Source organism: Aquarana catesbeiana, linkage group LG01 (genome assembly GCF_042186555.1).
Source record: "Aquarana catesbeiana isolate 2022-GZ linkage group LG01, ASM4218655v1, whole genome shotgun sequence".
Taxonomy (NCBI): Eukaryota; Metazoa; Chordata; class Amphibia; order Anura; family Ranidae; genus Aquarana; species Aquarana catesbeiana.
In genome coordinates, this window is record NC_133324.1 from 504,341,142 (window position 1) to 504,360,677 (window position 19,536).

Below are 19,536 nucleotides of genomic sequence, written 5' to 3' on the forward strand. Positions count from 1 at the left end.
TTAGAGGCCTCATCACCCAGGGCATGATGGGGAGGTGACATCACAAGAGGCGTGGCCTCTAACTTACATCATCGGGTGGCCCCGCCCCATGTCAATATAAGTCATTGCACACGGCGGACCCCCCCCTACCCCAAAGCAATAACCCCCCCATGTTGAGGGCATATGGCCTGGTATGGTCCAGGAGGGGGGTGCTCGTTCGTCCCTCCCCCCCTCTCCTGACCTGCCAGGCTACGTGCTCAAGAAAAGGGTCTGATATGGATCTTGGGGGAACCTTACGCCAAATTTTGGCAGGGTTCCCCTTCAAGATTCTTAGCACACAAGTCGCACCGCGAGTCGGATTTCTGGTGCGACTTCTATTCAAATCAATGGGCTCCCATAGAGAACCATTAATTTTGAATAGAGACAGAGAAACGCTGGATGAGGCATAACGCTGTGTATACAGCATTAAACCTCGTTAAATCGCATTTAACACCTTTTACCGGCGTCTGGCATTTTTACAGTTCTAGCGCTGGAGCCTCAGAACGCCCTGTTCCTGTTTTTTTTTTGGAGCTTAAAAAAAGCCTATGCCACTTACATTTCAAAAACGCCATGGTGGGCATGAGGCCATAGACTAACATGGAGAGGAGTTTTTAAGCTGCTAAAAACGCTCATAAAAGCGGATGTAAAAATGTCCGTGGGCATGAGGCCTTAACACTTAACACTTCTATTTCTGAAAGCAATCTTTACACCTGCCTCAAACTTTTGCACAGTAGTGTATATCTATATCTACATCTGCTATGCTAAGATGTATTTTTTCTGTAGTATCATTATGCTCTCTATGGAATATCCAGGAATTTATAAAGACAAGATTTTAGACAAATAGGTGTTTTTCCTGTTTTGAAGCAAGAAGGGTTTCTAGTAAAGGAATTCCAAGATATAAACGTTCTTCGTTTTGCAAAGTTTAAAATAAGACCAATGACAATATTGGCTTTGTCAGTTTCTTGAATTACTTCAGTTAGCAGTGGATAAAGGTTTGACATTGCCATACATTTAGTGAACAAGTTATTTAACCAATTCCGGACCTCCCCGTAGCAGATATACGTACAGTATATATACGCAATACTGCACTTCCGCCTAGGGGGAGCACGCTGCCAGCGGGCTGCTTCTGTTGTGATTATTCACTGCAGAAGCCGATCTGCAGGTATCGTGCACTGAACGTCCGCCGCCAGTACCCGCCAATCGTGGGGCAGAGACACAGAACAAAGCTCTGCCTGTGTAAACAAGGCAGAGCTTCGTTCTGACAGGGGAGGAGTGATGGATTTTCTTTTCCTGCAAAGCAGGGAAAGAAAATCCATCAATTCCCTTAGTAAAAGCACCTAACAGTACACATAAACACTGGCTAGGCACACTGGCATAAACTGGCAAAAACTGACATAATCACTGATTAGGAAATTTGTGTTTTTCTGTTTTTTTATTGGATATGTTTTATAGCAGAAAATAAAAAATATATATATTTTTTTTCAAAATTATCATTTTTTCTTTATAGGGCAAAAGATATAAAAAATGCAGTGGTGATCAAATACAACCAAAAGAAAGCTGTGAGAAAAAAAGTTAAAGTAACACAGTGCCCTATCGCAAAAAATGGCCTGGTCATGAAGGGGGGTAAATATTCCGGAAGTCAAGAGGCTAAAGAATGCAGATAGCAGAAATAACTGGAAAAAAAACAACTATATTCAGTATGCTGGTGGTTATCAAACCAATGCCACAATGGTCATGTGATTGGACAGTCCTTCCCTCCCCCTGGGCATAAGGACCCTGTTAAATGGACGCTGGAACTGGGTGGGAAGGAGTTAACACACACACACATATATGCATATGCATATTTACAATCATGTACATGCATATAAACAAGTATGCACACACATATACTTACACATATACAGTACATTCTTACCTAAAGTGGTTCTAAAGTCAAAAGGCTTTTTACCTACATGCATTACCTTCATTAAAGTGATTGTAAAGTCTCGTTTTTTTTTTTTCTATAAAAATAATAAACATGTTATACTTACCTCCTCTGTGCAGTGAATTTGCACAGAGCAGCCCGGATCCTCCTCTTCTCAGGTCGCTCTTCTGTGATCCTGGCCCCTCCCTCCTGTCACATGCCCCCATAGTAAGCAGCTTGCTATGGGGGCACTGGAGCCGAGTCACTGCTTCCTGTGTCCGTTCAGACACGGAGCCGCGGCCCGGCCCCGCCCCCTCTCTCTCTCCTGATTGGTTGACTGACTTTGATTGAAAGTAGCGGGAGCCAATGGCGCCGCTGCTGTGTTTCAGCCAATCAGGAGGGAGAGTCTCAGACAGCCGAGACACTCATGGACATCGCTGGACAGAGATGGGGTTCAGGTAAGTATTAGGGGGTGCTGGGGCGGCTGCTACACACAGAAGGCTTTTTATCTTAATGCATAGAATGCATTAAGATAAAAAACCTTCTGCCTTTACAACTCCTTTAATCTAAAAAAACCTTCAACTTTCTGTTCCACCCGCCCCCCTCCCTAAATACTCACATACTTACATGAGTCTTTGAGTCTTTTCTTGATTCAGTGCTGTTCTGGTCTCTCTCCCCGCTCTCAGGGGATAGACGGATAGCAGTGGGAGCCATTGGCTCTTGTTGCTGTCAATCAAATTCAGTGAGGTGAGAGCAGGGGGCATGATCAACTTGCACTGTGTGTGTCTATGAATGCACACAGCTGGGCTCAGGAGTGCACCCGCACAAGTGCCCCCATAGCACACAGCTTGCTATGGAGGCACACTTAAGAGAGGAGTGGACAGCGCCGGCAGAGGACTCCAGGAGAAGAGGTATAGGACTGCTCTGTGCGATATACTTGCACAGAGCAGTTAAGCTTAAACTTATTTTTTCATTTTAAGTAATAAATACCAGCCTTTACTAGCCTTTAGCCTTTACAGCAGATCCAGACAACCATATTGTTTAACCACTTCAGCCCCGGAAGGATTTACCCACTTCCTGACTAGGCCATTTTTTGCGATACGGCACTGTGTCGCTTTAACGGACAATTGCCCGGTCGTGCAACGCTCTACCCAAATTAAATTGATGCCTTTTTTTCCCACAAATAGTTTTCTTTTCGTGGTATTTGATCACCTCTGTGGTTTTTATTTTTTGCGCTAATAAATAAAAAAAGAGTGACAATTTTGAAAAAAAAAAAAAAAACGATAATTTTTACTTTTTGCTATAATAAATATCCCCCCCCCCCCCAAATTTTTCAAAAAAACAAATTTCTTCCTCCGTGTAGGCCAATATGAATTCTTCTACATATTTATGGTAAAAAAAATCCCAAATAGCATATACTGATTGGTTTGCGCAAAATTTATCGTGTCTACAAAATAGGGGATATATTTATGACATATTTATTATGACTTTTTTTTTTACTAGTAATGGCTATGATCTGCAATTTTTAACGGGACTGCAACATTGCAGCGGACAAATCGGACACTTTTGACACTTTTTTGGGACCATTGACAGCGAGCAGTTCTATAAAAATGCACTGATTACCGTATAAATGACACTGGCAGGGAATCATTAGGAACAGACAAGTTCATTCTACTCCCCTGACAGAACGGGGATCTGTTTGTTTACACTGGCAGATCCCAGTTCTGCCTCTCTTTGGAGCGATCGCGGGTGGCCGGTGGACATTGAGTCTGCCGGACCCGCTGATTGGCTCCCCCACTAGCGAATGGGCATGCACGCCCACAGATCGCCGTGTACGCGCCTGACATACAATGAGATTCGTGCAGGAGAGCCAACCTGCCGCAGTACAACTCGGGAAGTAGTTAAACAGTATGAGAAATATCAGGTGTGACCGATAAAGCACTTATAATAGGCATTCTGCAGCTGTTCATTTGCTCAGGCCCACATTTTCATCCATTGCACAGTATCCCTGTGGAATAGCTGTTCTTGTTTCCTACACCTCGCTCTCTGATAAAAACCATTAATGTAATATAATAATCAAAAGCAGGGCTGGGCAGGCTATGCACATCAATCTCCTAATAGGCTCCTGTGAGGCTCAAAGAACAGTGTGTGCCTATGCATTGTCACGTGTGAAGAATGTGCTTTACTGCTTCTATTCAGAAATGATATGCCAAAGGTACATTTTGACTCATTTAGTTTGTCACAATAAAATGTTCTAATGAATCCTTGCTAGACACCCAAACTTTAGATTTTAGGTATAGGTCCCCTTTAAATACATATATGCATGCATTCGCTCACATATGCATATAAAAAAAAGAAACTTTTTTTTGGAACATGCTCCAGACATGAAGGTCCTTGGTGTGAGTGGCAAGCTTATGCATTTTAATCAAATATCTATGGACAAAATGTAAAATCATATAATCATTTCTACATTTCAGTGATTTCCAGGATACGCCGATTAATTTAAGTGATCTTAAAGTTTGTAAGCTTACTTTGTGAAGATATCCAAACATTTACTTCCTTGAATTCCACTATATACAGTACTGTATATTCACTATGTCCTGTGGGTAGTGTGGCAGGGCGAGCCCGTGCCACTGTTTAATATGGTTGTTTACGTCAGATTTTGTAAGAAGTAAGCACATTAATGGCACAGGTGTGTGCTGGCTTCATATGAGAGCCAGAGTTAGTGCCGGTTCACATGGGGGCGACTTGTCAGGCGACCTAGCCGCCTGACAAGTCGCCTCCCCTTCTGTACAATGGAACCGTTCTAATCGGAGCGACGCAAGTCGCTCCGACTTAGAAAAAGGTTCCTGTACTTCTTTTGGGGCGACTTGAGGCGACTTGCATAGACTTCTATACAGAAGTCGTTTTGCAAGTCGCCGTGGCAGTCGTGTGCAGGTCGCCTCGGTGAGGCGACCTGCAAGTCGTGCCGCCCCTAGTGTGAACCGAGCCTTAGAGGTTAGGCCCCACCTTTCCGAGGGGGTCAGTTTGTAAAAGGACCCACGAGAGGTGCTCGTATGCACCGTACTGTCCACGTCAGGACAGACCAAGGCCTGAACCTGGGAGAGAGTCCATGAGGGACAAAACAGCAGGGAGCTGCCAGGAAGGATGCAGAGCTGAGGTACAGCGTCTGTGCACGAACACTGGGACGTGTTTGATGATCAGGAGGACCAAAAGGTATTAAGCAGAGCAGTAAAGTTGCCAATAGAGCACGGAGGCTCAATGTCATGTAATCTAATGTCATGTTTGGTTCGTATTGATGGTGAGAACCCCCTGTATGGGAAGAGCTATATGAACTTTGGACATTCTTTTAAATAAAAGTTGTCAGGAAAGCCCTGAAAACTATTTCTGGTGTGGAGTAAACTCACTGTTTTGGTACTACAACTGAGCTACATAACCCCAACACGTCACAGTAGATACTGCCTTGTCACACATTTCCAGAGCCTTCCTTCTGAACCACAGAGGTGCTGAGGGGAGAAGTTTAAGGAGTAAAAACTGCTTGCAGGCAGCAAGGTACCATGGTATATGTAGGCCTTAGAGCCCTTTCACACTGGGGCGGGGGCGGCGTTTTACCGTCGGTATGCGGCCGCTAGCGGGGCGGTTTTACCCCCGCTAGCGGCCGAGAAAGGGTTAAATACCATCGCAAAGCGCCTCTGCAGAGGCGCCTTGCCGGCGGTACAGCCGCGCCGTCCCATTGATTTCAATAGGCAGGAGCGGTAAAGGAGCGGTATACACTCCGCTCCTTCACCGCTCCGAAGATGCTGTTGGCAGGACTTTTTTTACCGTCCTGCCAGAGCATCGCTCCAGTGTGAAAGCCCTCGGGGCTTTCACACTGGAATGAAAGTAGCGGCACTTTCGGGTCGGTTTGCAGGCGCTATTATTAGCGCAATAGTGCCTGCAAACCGCCCCAGTGTGAAAGGGCTCTTAGAAATTGAACGTAAACCACAGAGTAGAAGCTGTAAAGCATGCAGAGAATCCAGGAAGTTGTGGGAAGAGATAAGCATGACAGGAAGGCCCAGCAGACAGGCAGCACTCACAGCACGAAAGGAGATTTTTCAAGTAGGCGTGCATTGAATTGTGAAATATAATTATTGTTTGTATTGCTATTACAATATTGATGTTTTAAAATGAAAGTGTGCACCATTACCACAGATCACCTTTCAAATGCATACAGACATCCCAACCTGCAAAAACTCATTTCAGGGAGGTGGCGCTTTGCGCCCCTCCACCCACCCACCAATTTAACACAACTAGAGGATGATCAAATTAGTTCACACTTACACACAGATAATCACACAGACACACAGCCAGTCACACATTCACACAGCTAGTCACACATTCACGCAGCTAGTCACACAGACACACAGCCAGTCACACATTCACACAGCCAGTCACACATTCACACAGCTAGTCACGCAGACACACAGCCAGTCACATTCACACAGCCAGTCACACATTCACACAGCTAGTTACACAGACACATAGCCAGTCACACATTCACATAGCTAGTCACACAGACACACAGCCAGTCACACATTCACACAGATAGTCACACGTTCACAAAGCCTGTCACACAAACACACAGCCAGTCACACATTCACAAAGCCTGTCACACAGACACACAGCCAGTCACACATTCACACAGCTAGTCACGCAGACACACAGCCAGTCACATTCACACAGCCAGTCACACATTCACACAGCTAGTTACACAGCCACATAGCCAGTCACACATTCACATAGCTAGTCACACAGACACACAGCCAGTCACACATTCACACAGATAGTCACACGTTCACAAAGCCTGTCACACAAACACACAGCCAGTTACACATTCACAAAGCCTGTCACACAGACACACAGCCAGTCACACAGACACACAGCCAGTCACACATTCACACAGCCAGTCACACAGACACACAGCCAGTCACATATTCACACAGTCAGTCACACATTCACACAGCCAGTCACACAGACACATAGCCAGTCACATATTCACACAGCCAGTCACACATTGACACAGCCAGTCACACATTCACACAGCTAGTTACACAGACACATAGCCAGTCACACATTCACATAGCTAGTCACACAGACACACAGCCAGTCACACATTCACATAGTCACACAGACACACAGCCAGTCACACATTCACACAGAAAGTCACACAGACACATAGCCAGTCACACATTCACAAAGACGGTCACACATTCACGAAGACGGTCACACAGACACACAGCCAGTCACACATTCATACAGCCAGTCACACAGACGCACAGCCAGTCACACATTCATACAGCCAGTCACATATTCATACAGACAGTCACACAGACACATAGCCAGTCACATATTCACACAGCCAGTCACACATTCATACAGCCAGTCACACATTCATACAGACAGTCACACATTCACACAGCCAGTCACACAGACACATAGCCAGTCACACATTCACACAGCCAGTCACATATTCACACAGCCAGTCACACATTCACACAGCCAGTCACATATTCACACAGCCAGTCACACATTCACACAGCCAGTCACACATTCACACAGACAGTCACACATTCACACAGACAGTCACACAGACACATAGCCAGTCACACATTCACACAGCCAGTCACACATTCATACAGACAGTCACACATTCACACAGCCAGTCACACATTCACATAGATAGTCACACATTCACACAGCCAGTCACACATTCGCACAGACAGTCACACATTCACACAGCCACTCACACAGACCCATAGCCAGTCACACATTCACACAGCCAGTCACATATTCACACAGCCAGTCACACATTCACACAGCCAGTCACACAGACAAATAGCCAGTCACACATTCACACAGCCAGTCACATATTCACACAGCCAGTCACATATTCACACAGCTAGTCACACAGACACATAGCCAGTCACACATTCACACAGCCAGTCACACATTCACACATCCAGTCACACATTCACACAGCTTGTCACACAGACACATAGCCAGTCACACATTCACACAGCCAATCACACATTCACACAGCCAGTCACACAGACAAACCAGGAAACAAAACGAATGACCGCACTCCAAAAGATAAAGATAAAAGCTTTATTGTGTAAAAACATCCAACATCGAGCAACGATTATAGCTACAGCATCATGACACGCACAGAGGGAAGCATGGTTGATGCGTTTCACAAATTTCTTCGCTTAGTCATAACCCATAAGCACTAGCAACCACATATCTTTAATAGTAGTAACACAGCTGAATGACATGAAAGTGCTTAATTGGCTCTACTTCAAACAAACATTACAAAAACATCCCCTATATCTGAAACCAATAATGAAAAAAGTGTGTATACATATAGTGATAAACTGTGATGGATAGAAAAAAAGAGAGAAAAGATTGAAAAAGATTATAAAAATAGAAATAAAAATAATAATGATATTAAATGAATTCATATGCTTGTCTAAAAAACGCATATGTCTGTTCTCAATTCCCATCAATTCTGTTGTAGAGATACTACTCTCAATCGCTTGAGGATTGATAAGCCTTGTTTTAAAGCTCGTTTGTGAGTATATTTCTTGTTTTATTTTATGAATACATTCTATCTTTGGTAATGCACAAGGTCGGTGCGCCCTCCTGTTCTTTTTGTATGTTTCAATTCTAAGGATACCCATTATTCTGAGGAGGGCAGCAAGATCTGTGACAATCCATTGACTTTGCTAAGGGGGTTGGCTGCGCCACTTACTTAGTTGACCAGGCACCCGAGCGCAGGAGATTGTTTTGTGTCGTTTGTTCTCAATTCCCATCCTTGTTTACTTCCTCTTGAATGCAGGTATACAAACTCTCATACCACTCTCACCAGCACCAAACCCACCACCCCAAGCAGAACCCACCACTCCACCAACTCCCCACAAAAATCTATGTCATAGGCAGTAGGAATCTGAGCAGAGCACTGTAACAGCGGACGTGGCACCAGTCAAGTAAGATGGGTAATGTTTATGGTAAAAGTCAATGCTGTCATCCAGAAACAACACACAATGGTAATAAAAGTACATCATTTGTATAAAGTTAGGACATAAAGACAATACCAAGACATTGCTTTTAAACCTGCCACCTTTCAGTATAATCATAAAACATCTGCAGTATGTAGGCAGGTGCAGTCTGTACTCCCCATTGTAGGTGGCGCCAAAGCAGCAATACAGAGAAAAAGAAGGAAGTCTAGGAGAGCTAATTCCGCTATGATTTCCTATTGTCACTTGGGAGCAGCTGTCTGATTGGACGCTGGACCCCTCATGACCTTCGCAGCCATCCTGGGTCGGGGCAGAGCTTATTTAAGCCTATGACCCTCTGATTTGGCACACATTGGCAAAGTGGCTAGCGTAGAGACAGGTTATCCATCTGGCAGGGGGAGTGCTTAGTGCTAGGGAAAGGTTCCGGAAGAGTAGGAAAAATGCACGGACTAATGCCCCGTACACACGATCGGACATTGATCGGACATTCCGACAACAAAATCCATGGATTTTTTTTAGACGGATGTTGGCTCAAACTTGTTTTACATACACACGGTCACACAGAGTTGTCGGAAAATCAGATCGTTCTGAACACGGTGATGTAAAACACGTACGTCGGAACTATAAACGGGGCAGTAGCCAATAGCTTTCATCTCTTTATTTATTCTGAGCATGCGTGGCACTTTGTGCATCGGATTTGTGTACACACGATCGGAAATTCCGACAACGGATTTTGTTGTCGGAAAATTTTATAGCCTGCTCTCAAACTTTGTGTGTCGGAAATTCCGATGGAAAATGTGTGATGGAGCCCACAGACGGTCGGAATTTCCGACAACAGGGTCCTATCACACACTTTCCGTCGGAAAATCCGACCGTGTGTACGGGGCATTAGTCTACCTTCTTTGGAGCAGCTCTCCTATTTAGTTGGACCGGCAAACACTGTCAGCTTCAGGATTACCGCTATGAACTTTGTATGTGGCACCAGATGGCTGTGCTCACCCAGCGGGCCTGACTGTACCTTACTGGAACATTTTCAATATATCCACTTCATCGCACTCTGCCTCTGTGTGTGTTCTCTCTGCCGCCACACCACACTGCACCTTACCCATAAGTAGGTCTTATGATGTATTGTATGTCCTTTAAATAAAGTGCAGTACAATTTGCACATGCCCATGCAAATATGTACAAATATGTATATACTGTATTTGGGATCAGGATATAAAATCGAATATGTAGGCTAGCACAGATCTAATGTATAGAAATGTCTTCACGCTCTTACCTTTGAATTCATATTTTTGCAACAGATGTGAGAAAATGAGTAATATAGCTGTTACACAGTCTAATTTTAACAAGAGATAGTACCTGGATCTCTCTGGCGTGATACATGACAATGAGTCCAAGCAGGATAGCAGTTGAGAGGCTGATAAGGCATTTCAGTGCAAATGAGTAAGAGGATTCCTACAAAAAGAAAGAAACAGGATAGATCAACTCACAGTCATCATCTTGGTATAATTTTCTGAAACAGATTGCTAATGGAGATATATAATAGATACACCAGTATCTCACAAAAGTGAGTACACCCCTCACATTTTTTGTAAATATTTCATTATATCTTTTCATGTGACAACACTGAAAAAAATGACACTTTGCTACAATGTAAAGTAGTGAGTGTACAGCTTGTATAACAGTGTAAATTTGCTGTCCCCTCAAAATAACTCAACACACAGCCATTAATGTCTAAACTGCTGGCAACAAAAGTGAGTACACCCCTAAGTGAAAATGTCCAAATTGGGCTCAATTAGCCATTTTCCCTCCCCGTTGTCATGTGAATCGTTAGTGTTAAAAGGTCTCAGGTGTGAATGGGGAGCAGGTGTGTTAAATTTGGTGTTATTGCTCTCCCTCTCTCATACTGGTCACTGGAAGTTCAACATGGCACCTCATGGCAAAGAACTCTCTGAAGATCTGAAAAAAAGAATTGTTGCTCTACATAAAAATGGCCTAGGCTATAAGAAGATCGCAAAGGCCCTGAAACTGAGCTGCAGCATGGTGGCCAAGATCATACAGCGGTTTAACAGGACAGGTCCCACTCAGAACAGGCCTCGTTATGGTCGACCAAAGAAGTTGAGTGCACATGTTAAGCATCATATCCAAAGGTTGTCCTTGGGAAATGGCCATACGAGTACTGCCGGCATTGCTGTAGAGGTTGAAGGGGTGGGGGGGTCAGCCTGTCAGTGCTCAGACCATACGCCGCACATTGCATCAAATTGGTCTGCATGGCTGTCGTCCCAGAAGGGAGGCTCTTCTAAAGATGATGAACAAGAAAGCCTGCAAACCGTTTGCTGAAGACAAGCAGACTAAGGACATGGATTACTGGAACCATGTCCTGTGGTCTGATGAGACCAAGGTAAACGCATTTGGTTCAGATGGTGTCAAGCGTGTGTGGCGGCAACTAGGTGAGGAGTACAAAGACAAGTTTGTCTTTCCTACAGTTAACCGTGGTGGTGGGAGTGTCATGGTCTGGGGCTGCATGAGTGCTGCCAGTACTGGGGAGCTACAATTTATTGAGGGAACCTTGAATACCAACATGTACTGTGACATACTGAAGCAGAGCATGATCCCCTCCCTCTGTAGCCTTGGCCGCAGGGCAGTATTCAAACATTATAAGGACCCCAAACACACCTACAAGACGACCACTGCCTTGCTAAAAAAGCTGAGGGTAAAGGTGATGGACTGGCCAAGCATGTTTCCAAACCTAAACCCTATTGAGCATCTGTGTGGCATCCTAAAACGGAAGGTGGAGGAGCGCAAGTTCTCTAACATCCACCAGCTTCATGATGTCATCATAGAAGAGGACTCCAGTGGCAACCTGTGAAGCTCCGGTGAACTCCATGGCCAAGAAGGTTAAGGCAGTGCTGGAAAATAATGGTGGCCACACAAAATATTTACACTTTGGGCCCAATTTGGACATTTTCACTTAGGGGTGTACTCACTTTTGTTGCCAGCACTTTACACGTTAACCCCCCTGACAGTATTCCCGAGTGTGACGGGGTGGATTTTCAGTACCAAAAGCGGTAACCCCGAGCCACACTCGGGATTGCATCACAGGATCCAGGTACAGTTACTTACCTTGTCCCCAGGATCCTGCGATGTCTCCCCGCAGTGTGCGGCTGTGTCTCTGCTCGATGTATCACAGAGCCGGGCTCCTTTCCCTGCGAGCGTTGCAACGAACGGGGACGGAGAACGGCGCCAAATTCAAAAAGTGAAACACACATAATACATACAGTACTGTAATCTTACAGATTATATTACTGTATAAAATAATTTCACATCCCTTTTGTCCCTAGTGCTTTGTCCAGTGCCCTGCATGCACTTTTATATTATAAATACTGTTCTTTCTGCCTGGAAACTGAAGATTGTCCATAGCAACCAAAACCGTCCCTTTACATCAAAAGCGGTTTCAGATTAGCTAGAAAACAGCAATAATAAATTAGAATCACTTGCAGAATTGAGCGATAGTGATTTGTTGGGGAAATTTGTCATCAAACACTGAAAGTAATGACAGCGACAATTCTGTAGCCGAGCAAATTTCAGTGTTTTTGATTTGATCACATTATTGAATAATTGTTATTATTATTATATTATTATTTGTTATAATTATTTATAGTTATTTATTATATTATAATTTATGATTTCATGTTTCAAACGTTTTTATATCCGGGCTGTCTACTAGACTCTTGTTTGGACAGATTTAAGTGAGTTATTCCTAAGAATTACAGGCCTACAATATAAAATGCCAAATTTCCATGCAAAAGAATTGTACCACTCTGAGCATCAAAAATCTGAAATAATCATACCGCCAGGGAGGTTAAGGTGCCTTTCACACAGACAGCTATTCTGCCGCAGTTAAAAGCATGTTTTTTTTTCCGTGAAATTCAAGACTCCAGGCACTGCGATCAGCTGCATTTGCACTGTGCGATTAGCTGCGGTTGCGATTAGCTGCGGTTGCGTTTAGCTGCGGTTTGCCATTTCCATGGCAATCCAACAGGGTACCGACTCGTATTGAATGGGGATCCAACTTGGATCCCCAGCACTGTTTGGTATGAATCTTGAGGGGGAACTCCACCCCAAATTTTAAATAAAAAACCGGTGTGGGTTCCCCCCAGGGGCATACCAAGCCCTTAGGTCTATATAGGCGGTGATCCCGCCCCCTTATGCCGTCACAGTCCCTGGGCATGCTGGGAATGTGACGTTTTAGAGGGCGTGGTCAACATCACCCGGTGACCACACCCCCTTATGACGGCACAGTCCCAGCATGCCCAGGGAATGTGACGGCATAAGGGGGCGGGGTCACCGCCTATATAAGTCATAGCGGGGCGCTCAGAGAGCATTCCAGCCAGAAAGAGCGTCATGTCAACATCAGAGGAAGAGAAGAGGGAAGAAGAGAAGAAGGAAGAAGAGAAGAAGGCAGAAGTCCGGGCCACCGCTAGCAAAAGAGCGGCAAAAGAGCAGAAGATAGCGGAGGAGCCCGGCAGAAGAACCGGAGAGACCCCCGAAGTTGGAAGAAGACCCCCGAAGTCGGAAGAAGACCCCAAAGCCGGAAGAAGACCCCCGGAGCTGTCTAATAAATTACTTTAAAAACCTGTGTAGTGTGTTTTTTTTTTATTGACACTTTTTCCCTAGGTGAATGGGTAGGGGTACCATGTACCCCATACTCATTAACATAGGGTGGGGGGCCGGGATCTGGGGGCCCTCTTATTAAAGGGGGCTCCCGGATTCCGATAAGCCCCCCCGCCCGCAGACCCCGACAACCAACGGCCAGGGTTGTCGGGAAGAGGCCCTTGTCCTCATCAACATGGGGACAAGGTGCTTTGGGGTGGGGGGGCCCCAGGGCCCTCCCTCTCCTAAAGCACCCACCCCCCCATGTTGAGGGCATGCGGCCTGGTACGGTTCAGGAGGGGAGGGGGCACTCGCCCGTCCCCACCCCCTTTCCTGACCGACCGGGCTGCGTGCTCGGATAAGGGTCTGGTATGGATTTTGGGGGGGACCCCACGCCGTTTTTTCGGCGTAGGGGGTTCCCCTTACAAATCCATACCAGACCTAAGGGCTTGGTATGCCCCTGGGGGGGAACCCACGCCGGTTTTTTATTTAAAATTTGGCGTGGAGTTCCCCCTCAAGATTCATACCAAACAGTGCCGGGCATTGGGGGGATCCGAGTGGGATCCCCGTGCTTGTCGCTCATCGGGAAAGGAAAAATAATTCTTCCTTTCCCGATGAGCAGCTCGGCGCTGTTATCCGCAGCTGACACTGCAATTACCTGTGGTTATGTGCGGATAGCTGCGCTAAATCGCTCCTGGACGCAGTCAATTCTATTTTTTCTATCCGCTCGGAACCGCATGTATCTAAATCGCAGCTAAACGCAGTGTGTGAATGGGGCCATAGGTAAGCATTGTGTGCTTTTAGCTGCGGTAGAAAATCCACAGCTAAAAGCACCATTCTATCCGTCCGTGTGAAAGGGGCCTAAGGCCGGGTTCACACCTATGCGTAACAGGAGTGACCGGCTCTCTATGGAGCCGGTTTACATATCTCCGGGGCAGCTGCGGAGCGCACTGTGCGTCTTTGGCTCAGTTTCAGGGCCAAAATCAGGCATAGATTTGGCCCTGATTTGTCCCTGAAACGGAGAACAGGGACGCACAGCGTTCCTGTGCGATCCGCAGCAGGTTCCAGTGTGAACCGAGCCTAATGGCTGTGTGTTGAGTTATTTTGAGGGGACAGCAAATTTACACTGTTATACAAGCTGTACACTCACTACTTTATATTGTAGCAAAGTGTCATTTCTTCAGTGTTGTCACATGAAAAGATATCATAAAATATTTACAAAAATGTGAGGGGTGTACTCACTTTTGTGAGATACTGTATATATATTATGTATACCATTATACACTATTAACTGCTCAGAAAACACAAAAAAATTGGCAATAAAGATTATTGTGCTTGTGCTAGTCAGTGATGGTACAGTTTCATGAGTCTACATAACAGTGCTTCCTTTAGTAATTAATAGGTGTATGGCTAATGAATGATTCAAATGTGTAGTGCTGATGTTAAAAAAGCCAACACGTTGCAACACCCCATTATTGAGGATTTAAGGACACTGAATGTCTGTTAAAAGTACCTTTTTCCTAATCGATATACAGCTGTCACATGACCTAGATCTTTCTCGGCCTGTCTGCAGGGAAACATAAGCAGGAGGAGCTTCTAGTCCTCTGCTGCAACTGTTTAAACTGTCATACAAATATATATTTTAAATCAAATATTAATATTTTTTGGCAATAACGTGGTGTGGGCAGATTTCTGCCAGTCACAGGCTGTGTCATGCCCCTCCAGCCTGTGTCTTAGAATAACAGGGAGGCGATGCCTCCAGTAATCTACATGTAATATCTCGCCCCCATTGTGTTTAGCGGATTAGTGGGCATAGAGGAGAAGGGAGGGAGTGGTCTGTCATATGCTAATGTGTATATGCCCACATGTGTGACTCTATAGTCACATGGGACTATATGTGATAGGGAGGAAATGCTCAGCATAGAAACTCACTGAAAACTGAGCATGTGCAGAGTTGCCACCACAACTGCAAAATCCCTAGCTGAATTGGGGACATGAACAGATGTTGGAGATAGAGAACAGCAGGATAAACCAGGTTTTTGCAGAATACAGAAAACTAATCCCATAGTGACTGAGTGAGTATGAACAGCATTTAATACACCATTTATTGATAGTTTTTTTTTTAATGATGTGGCTTTAGTGACATTTTAATAAACTTTGTGATGGGAGTCACTTTGTGTGGAGGGCTTGGGGAACCCAGCTTACCTTAGAGAGGTCGGGAAACTCCTTGTCCAGCTCCCCAGCCCCTCCTCTGTGTAAGCCACCCTGTGTCTATTAGAGGCAAAGGGTGACCGAGAACTCCAGTCGGGTCTGCACTAACCAAACTCACCATACAACCACACCGGACTCAGCATTTCCTTTTACCCCTCTTATCCTGGGTTCTATATGTGTGGTTTGTGTTGATAGAATGAAGGGGCTCTTTCACTTGGGACAGTAATATTTCTGAACAATATCCCTCAAGAAATATATGAAAATAAATTAATTCCACCTTTCTGACTGCTGGAATATTGTATGAGCTTGGTCCCATAGACTGTTGTAGACATTTTGCTGGATCGTTTGAGGTATGTCTGTATCCCATTGTTCTATTGTTTCTGTCTGCCTTGGGAGCAACCTATTATGGGATGTATATGTGTTTCGAGCATATAGATCGGGGGCAGGGTGGAGGGAGGGGGAATTCCTCCAACAGCCCTCCTTGCTGATAAGATGGTCTACAGATGAGAAGTTTGAATGTACCTTTGTGTCTCTTGTTACTGAATGTAGTTTACCCTGCCCTGTGTCATTATGCAAAGAAGGGGGATTGTCCCCTAAGTGTATATTTCTTTGTGCCTGTGTTTATCTTATGCTTCTTACCATCCTACACTGATACCTCAACAAGTGACTGGGTGGGCTAAGGGATCTTGGTTCGTGCTGGCACCGAGCAAAGGAAACTTATACAGTAGACATACTCTTCTTGAGCACGGCGGCCGTCACATTGGTGGCAATCAGTGGAATAGTGCTTTCTTGCTGTAAACACATCCAAACCACCACCAGGATCCAAGGCCTGGATGGGAGGAGAGGTACAGATACCAGCCGCCATTGAAGAGGAATTCGAAAGGAGGTTGCGACAGAAGCAGATACAGCACAGGGGACCAGTATTAGAAAAGGTCCTGCTGAGATGGTATGATTCTGTCCACCGGCAACTCTGGAAGAAAGCGCTAGCTCGCAAGCACCTCCACCTGGGAAAAATTCTCCCCTCCATCCACATAAGGTACTGGTTGCAGTATGAAGTTATTGGAGGAACAACAGAACCAGGAATGGACAGCTGGGTTAAGCAGGCTGATCCGGGCAGAGATGCAGTTGGAGGAGAGCTACAGAGTCCTCCACTGGTATGTAGTCCAAGTGTGCCTGACAGCGGATGACAGCTCGATGGAAGGCTTTGACTATGGCAGCCTGGGACTGTTGTACTGGAGGCTGATCACTGACCATGACTTTGGGCGTTTGGAGGAAATCATGGATTACAGAGACCAAAGACTAAATGTCTTAGAAGTGTCCTGGCCACAGGAAGATTTAGAGTTTCTGGCCATTCAGGAATGGGAGCTGGAGATCACCTACAGACTGCTAGACTCTGCTCAGCAGCAGGGCCTGGGACTATCCAGAAGTACCAGCCAACAGTCCCGAAATCATGGCTGAAGTGTCGGCAATGGGGCAGAGTAACAGTGTGCTTTGCTCACCTCCACCTCTAGCTATGGAAGTGGAGCTCTTATGGCGAATGCAGAAAGGTTTTAACTCATCTGGATGAACCTGTTTTTGCACAGGTTGAGCTTGGATGGAGGAATACATTTGCCCAGCAGCCGGATAAGGGTATGGGAGATGGAGCAGCCGGCTCATGTTTGGGACCTTTGACATTTATACAGCGATCAGTGCTATAAAAATGCACTGATTACTGTGTAAATGTCACTGGCAGGCAAGGGGATAACACTAGGTGGTGATTAAGTGTGAGTTAAGTGTGTTCCCTCATGTGTGTTTCTAACTGAATGGGGATGGGACTGACTAGAGGAGGAGACAGATTGCTGTTCCTACTTAGTAGGAACAGACGATCTGTCTCTCCTCCCCTGTCAGAACAGGGATTTGTGTCTTTACATACAAAAATCCCCGTACTGGTTCTTGTGCCCGCGATCGCAGGTGGCCAGCGGACATCACGCGCGCCTGTTATGGCTCTTAAATGAGCCGCCGTACAGCTATGGCGATTCGCGGGAATGTGCTAACCTGCCACCATATAATGATGGCGGCTGGTCGGCAAGTGGTTAAAATATGCCTCTAGAGGTCCTAATGTGCATGGACACATAGGGGGTTATTTACTAAAGGCAAATCCACTTTGCACTACAAGTGCACTGCAAGTGAATGAATAAACGAGAATGATGGTCAGTGCCCCATCTATATGAACTATGGGGGTTATTACAAAAGGCAAATCTACTTTGTACTACAAGTGCAAACTACAAGTGCAAAGTGCACTTGAAATTGCACTGAAAGTGCACTTGGAAGTGCAGTCGCTGTAGATCTAAATGGGGTAGATCTGAAATGAGGAGAAGCTCTGCTGATTTTATCATCCAATCATGTGCAAGCTAAAATGCTGTTTTTTATTTTCCTTGCATGTCCCCCTCGGATCTACAGCGACTGCACTTCCAAGTGCACTTTCAGTGCAATTTCAAGTGCACTTTGCACTTGTTGTGCAAAGTGGATTTGCCTTTCATAAATAACCCCCTATATGACTTGTGCAGAGGCAGCAAAATGCTGGCGTATGTATTAAAGTAGATCATCAGTTAAATCCTAACACATGCACTAACCTGTGTAAAAAACATGTACGTACTATATATACTTACCTATTTTCAGCCAGCTCTGGTCCAGTCATGTGATCCCTTGTGTCAGGCAGCAGCAGCTGCATAGGAATAGAGAGAGCACCAGACAATAGCTGTGAAAGATGGGATTGATGACATCACCCATTGACTCTTTGGGTGCTGATGATCCCTCTACTCCCCTGCAGCTGCCTCTGCAACTGGGGAGCTGGATCACGTGACCAGGCAGGAGTTAGGTTAGTTAGGTTAGGTTAGTTAGTAAAGATGTTAGGAGGCGGTAGGGAGCATTTTAAAGATTACTTTAGCTGGAATTCTACTTTACGTTTTGCAAATGATGCTTGGACCAGTCACAACATTTGCAAATTCAAGTTATTTTAGGTCACAAAACACAAATAAACTTTTGAGGTGGTGGGGAGGTGGACTATAGCTACCTTTTGAAGGAAGGGTTTTTACCACTAGGCTGTGTAATCACTTAAACAGTAACAGTAAGCTTTTATAATGTAATTCCATTTGTGTGTGTATATATATATATATATATATATATATATATATATATATAGGAAAATTTCACTCAATAATATAAATATTAATATATAAATAACTGGACATATAAGGCTGTTTGCTAAATTATTATCTTCAACGTAAGGTAAACTTGCAGTTAAAGAAATAAAGGGCTGCTACTGCTGATCTCCTTCAACACGTGCTAATTGCCTGACTTTTAATCAAATTTACTTGTCACAAGGCTGTCTGAGTCACTGGTTAGAAACAGTATGCTGATCAGGGGTTATGGTTTGCAGCATGTTGTTTTTGGATCTGTGACTCAGAATGTAATAAAATAGCCAGGCAACAAGCATTTTCAGAAGGAGATCAGAAAGATAATCCTCTAGATGTCTTTCTCAACAGGATAGCTTTAATGTGATACTAAAGGTAAAGTTTTATTTTTTATCTTATCTTACCCCTTTCTGCCCAGGCCAATTTTCAGCTTTCAGCACTGTCACAGTTTGAATGACAATTGCGCAGTCATGCAGCACTGTACCCAAACTAAAAATTTTAATTTTTTTGAGACAGATAGAGC

The 19,536-nt window shown here is 44.9% G+C and overlaps 1 protein-coding gene across 4 annotated transcripts in view; it reads right to left on the reverse strand.

Annotated features, from left to right (window-relative positions):
* KCNN1 (potassium calcium-activated channel subfamily N member 1) overlaps positions 1 to 19,536 on the reverse strand; it is a 206,371-nt gene that overhangs the window by 158,778 nt on the left and 28,057 nt on the right. For all 4 annotated transcript variants that reach the window (XM_073593203.1, XM_073593195.1, XM_073593188.1 and 1 more), the window contains exon 3: positions 10,336 to 10,431. In XM_073593203.1, coding sequence (XP_073449304.1) covers positions 10,336 to 10,431 — 96 coding nt within the window. The remainder of the gene's footprint in view (positions 1 to 10,335; positions 10,432 to 19,536) is intronic.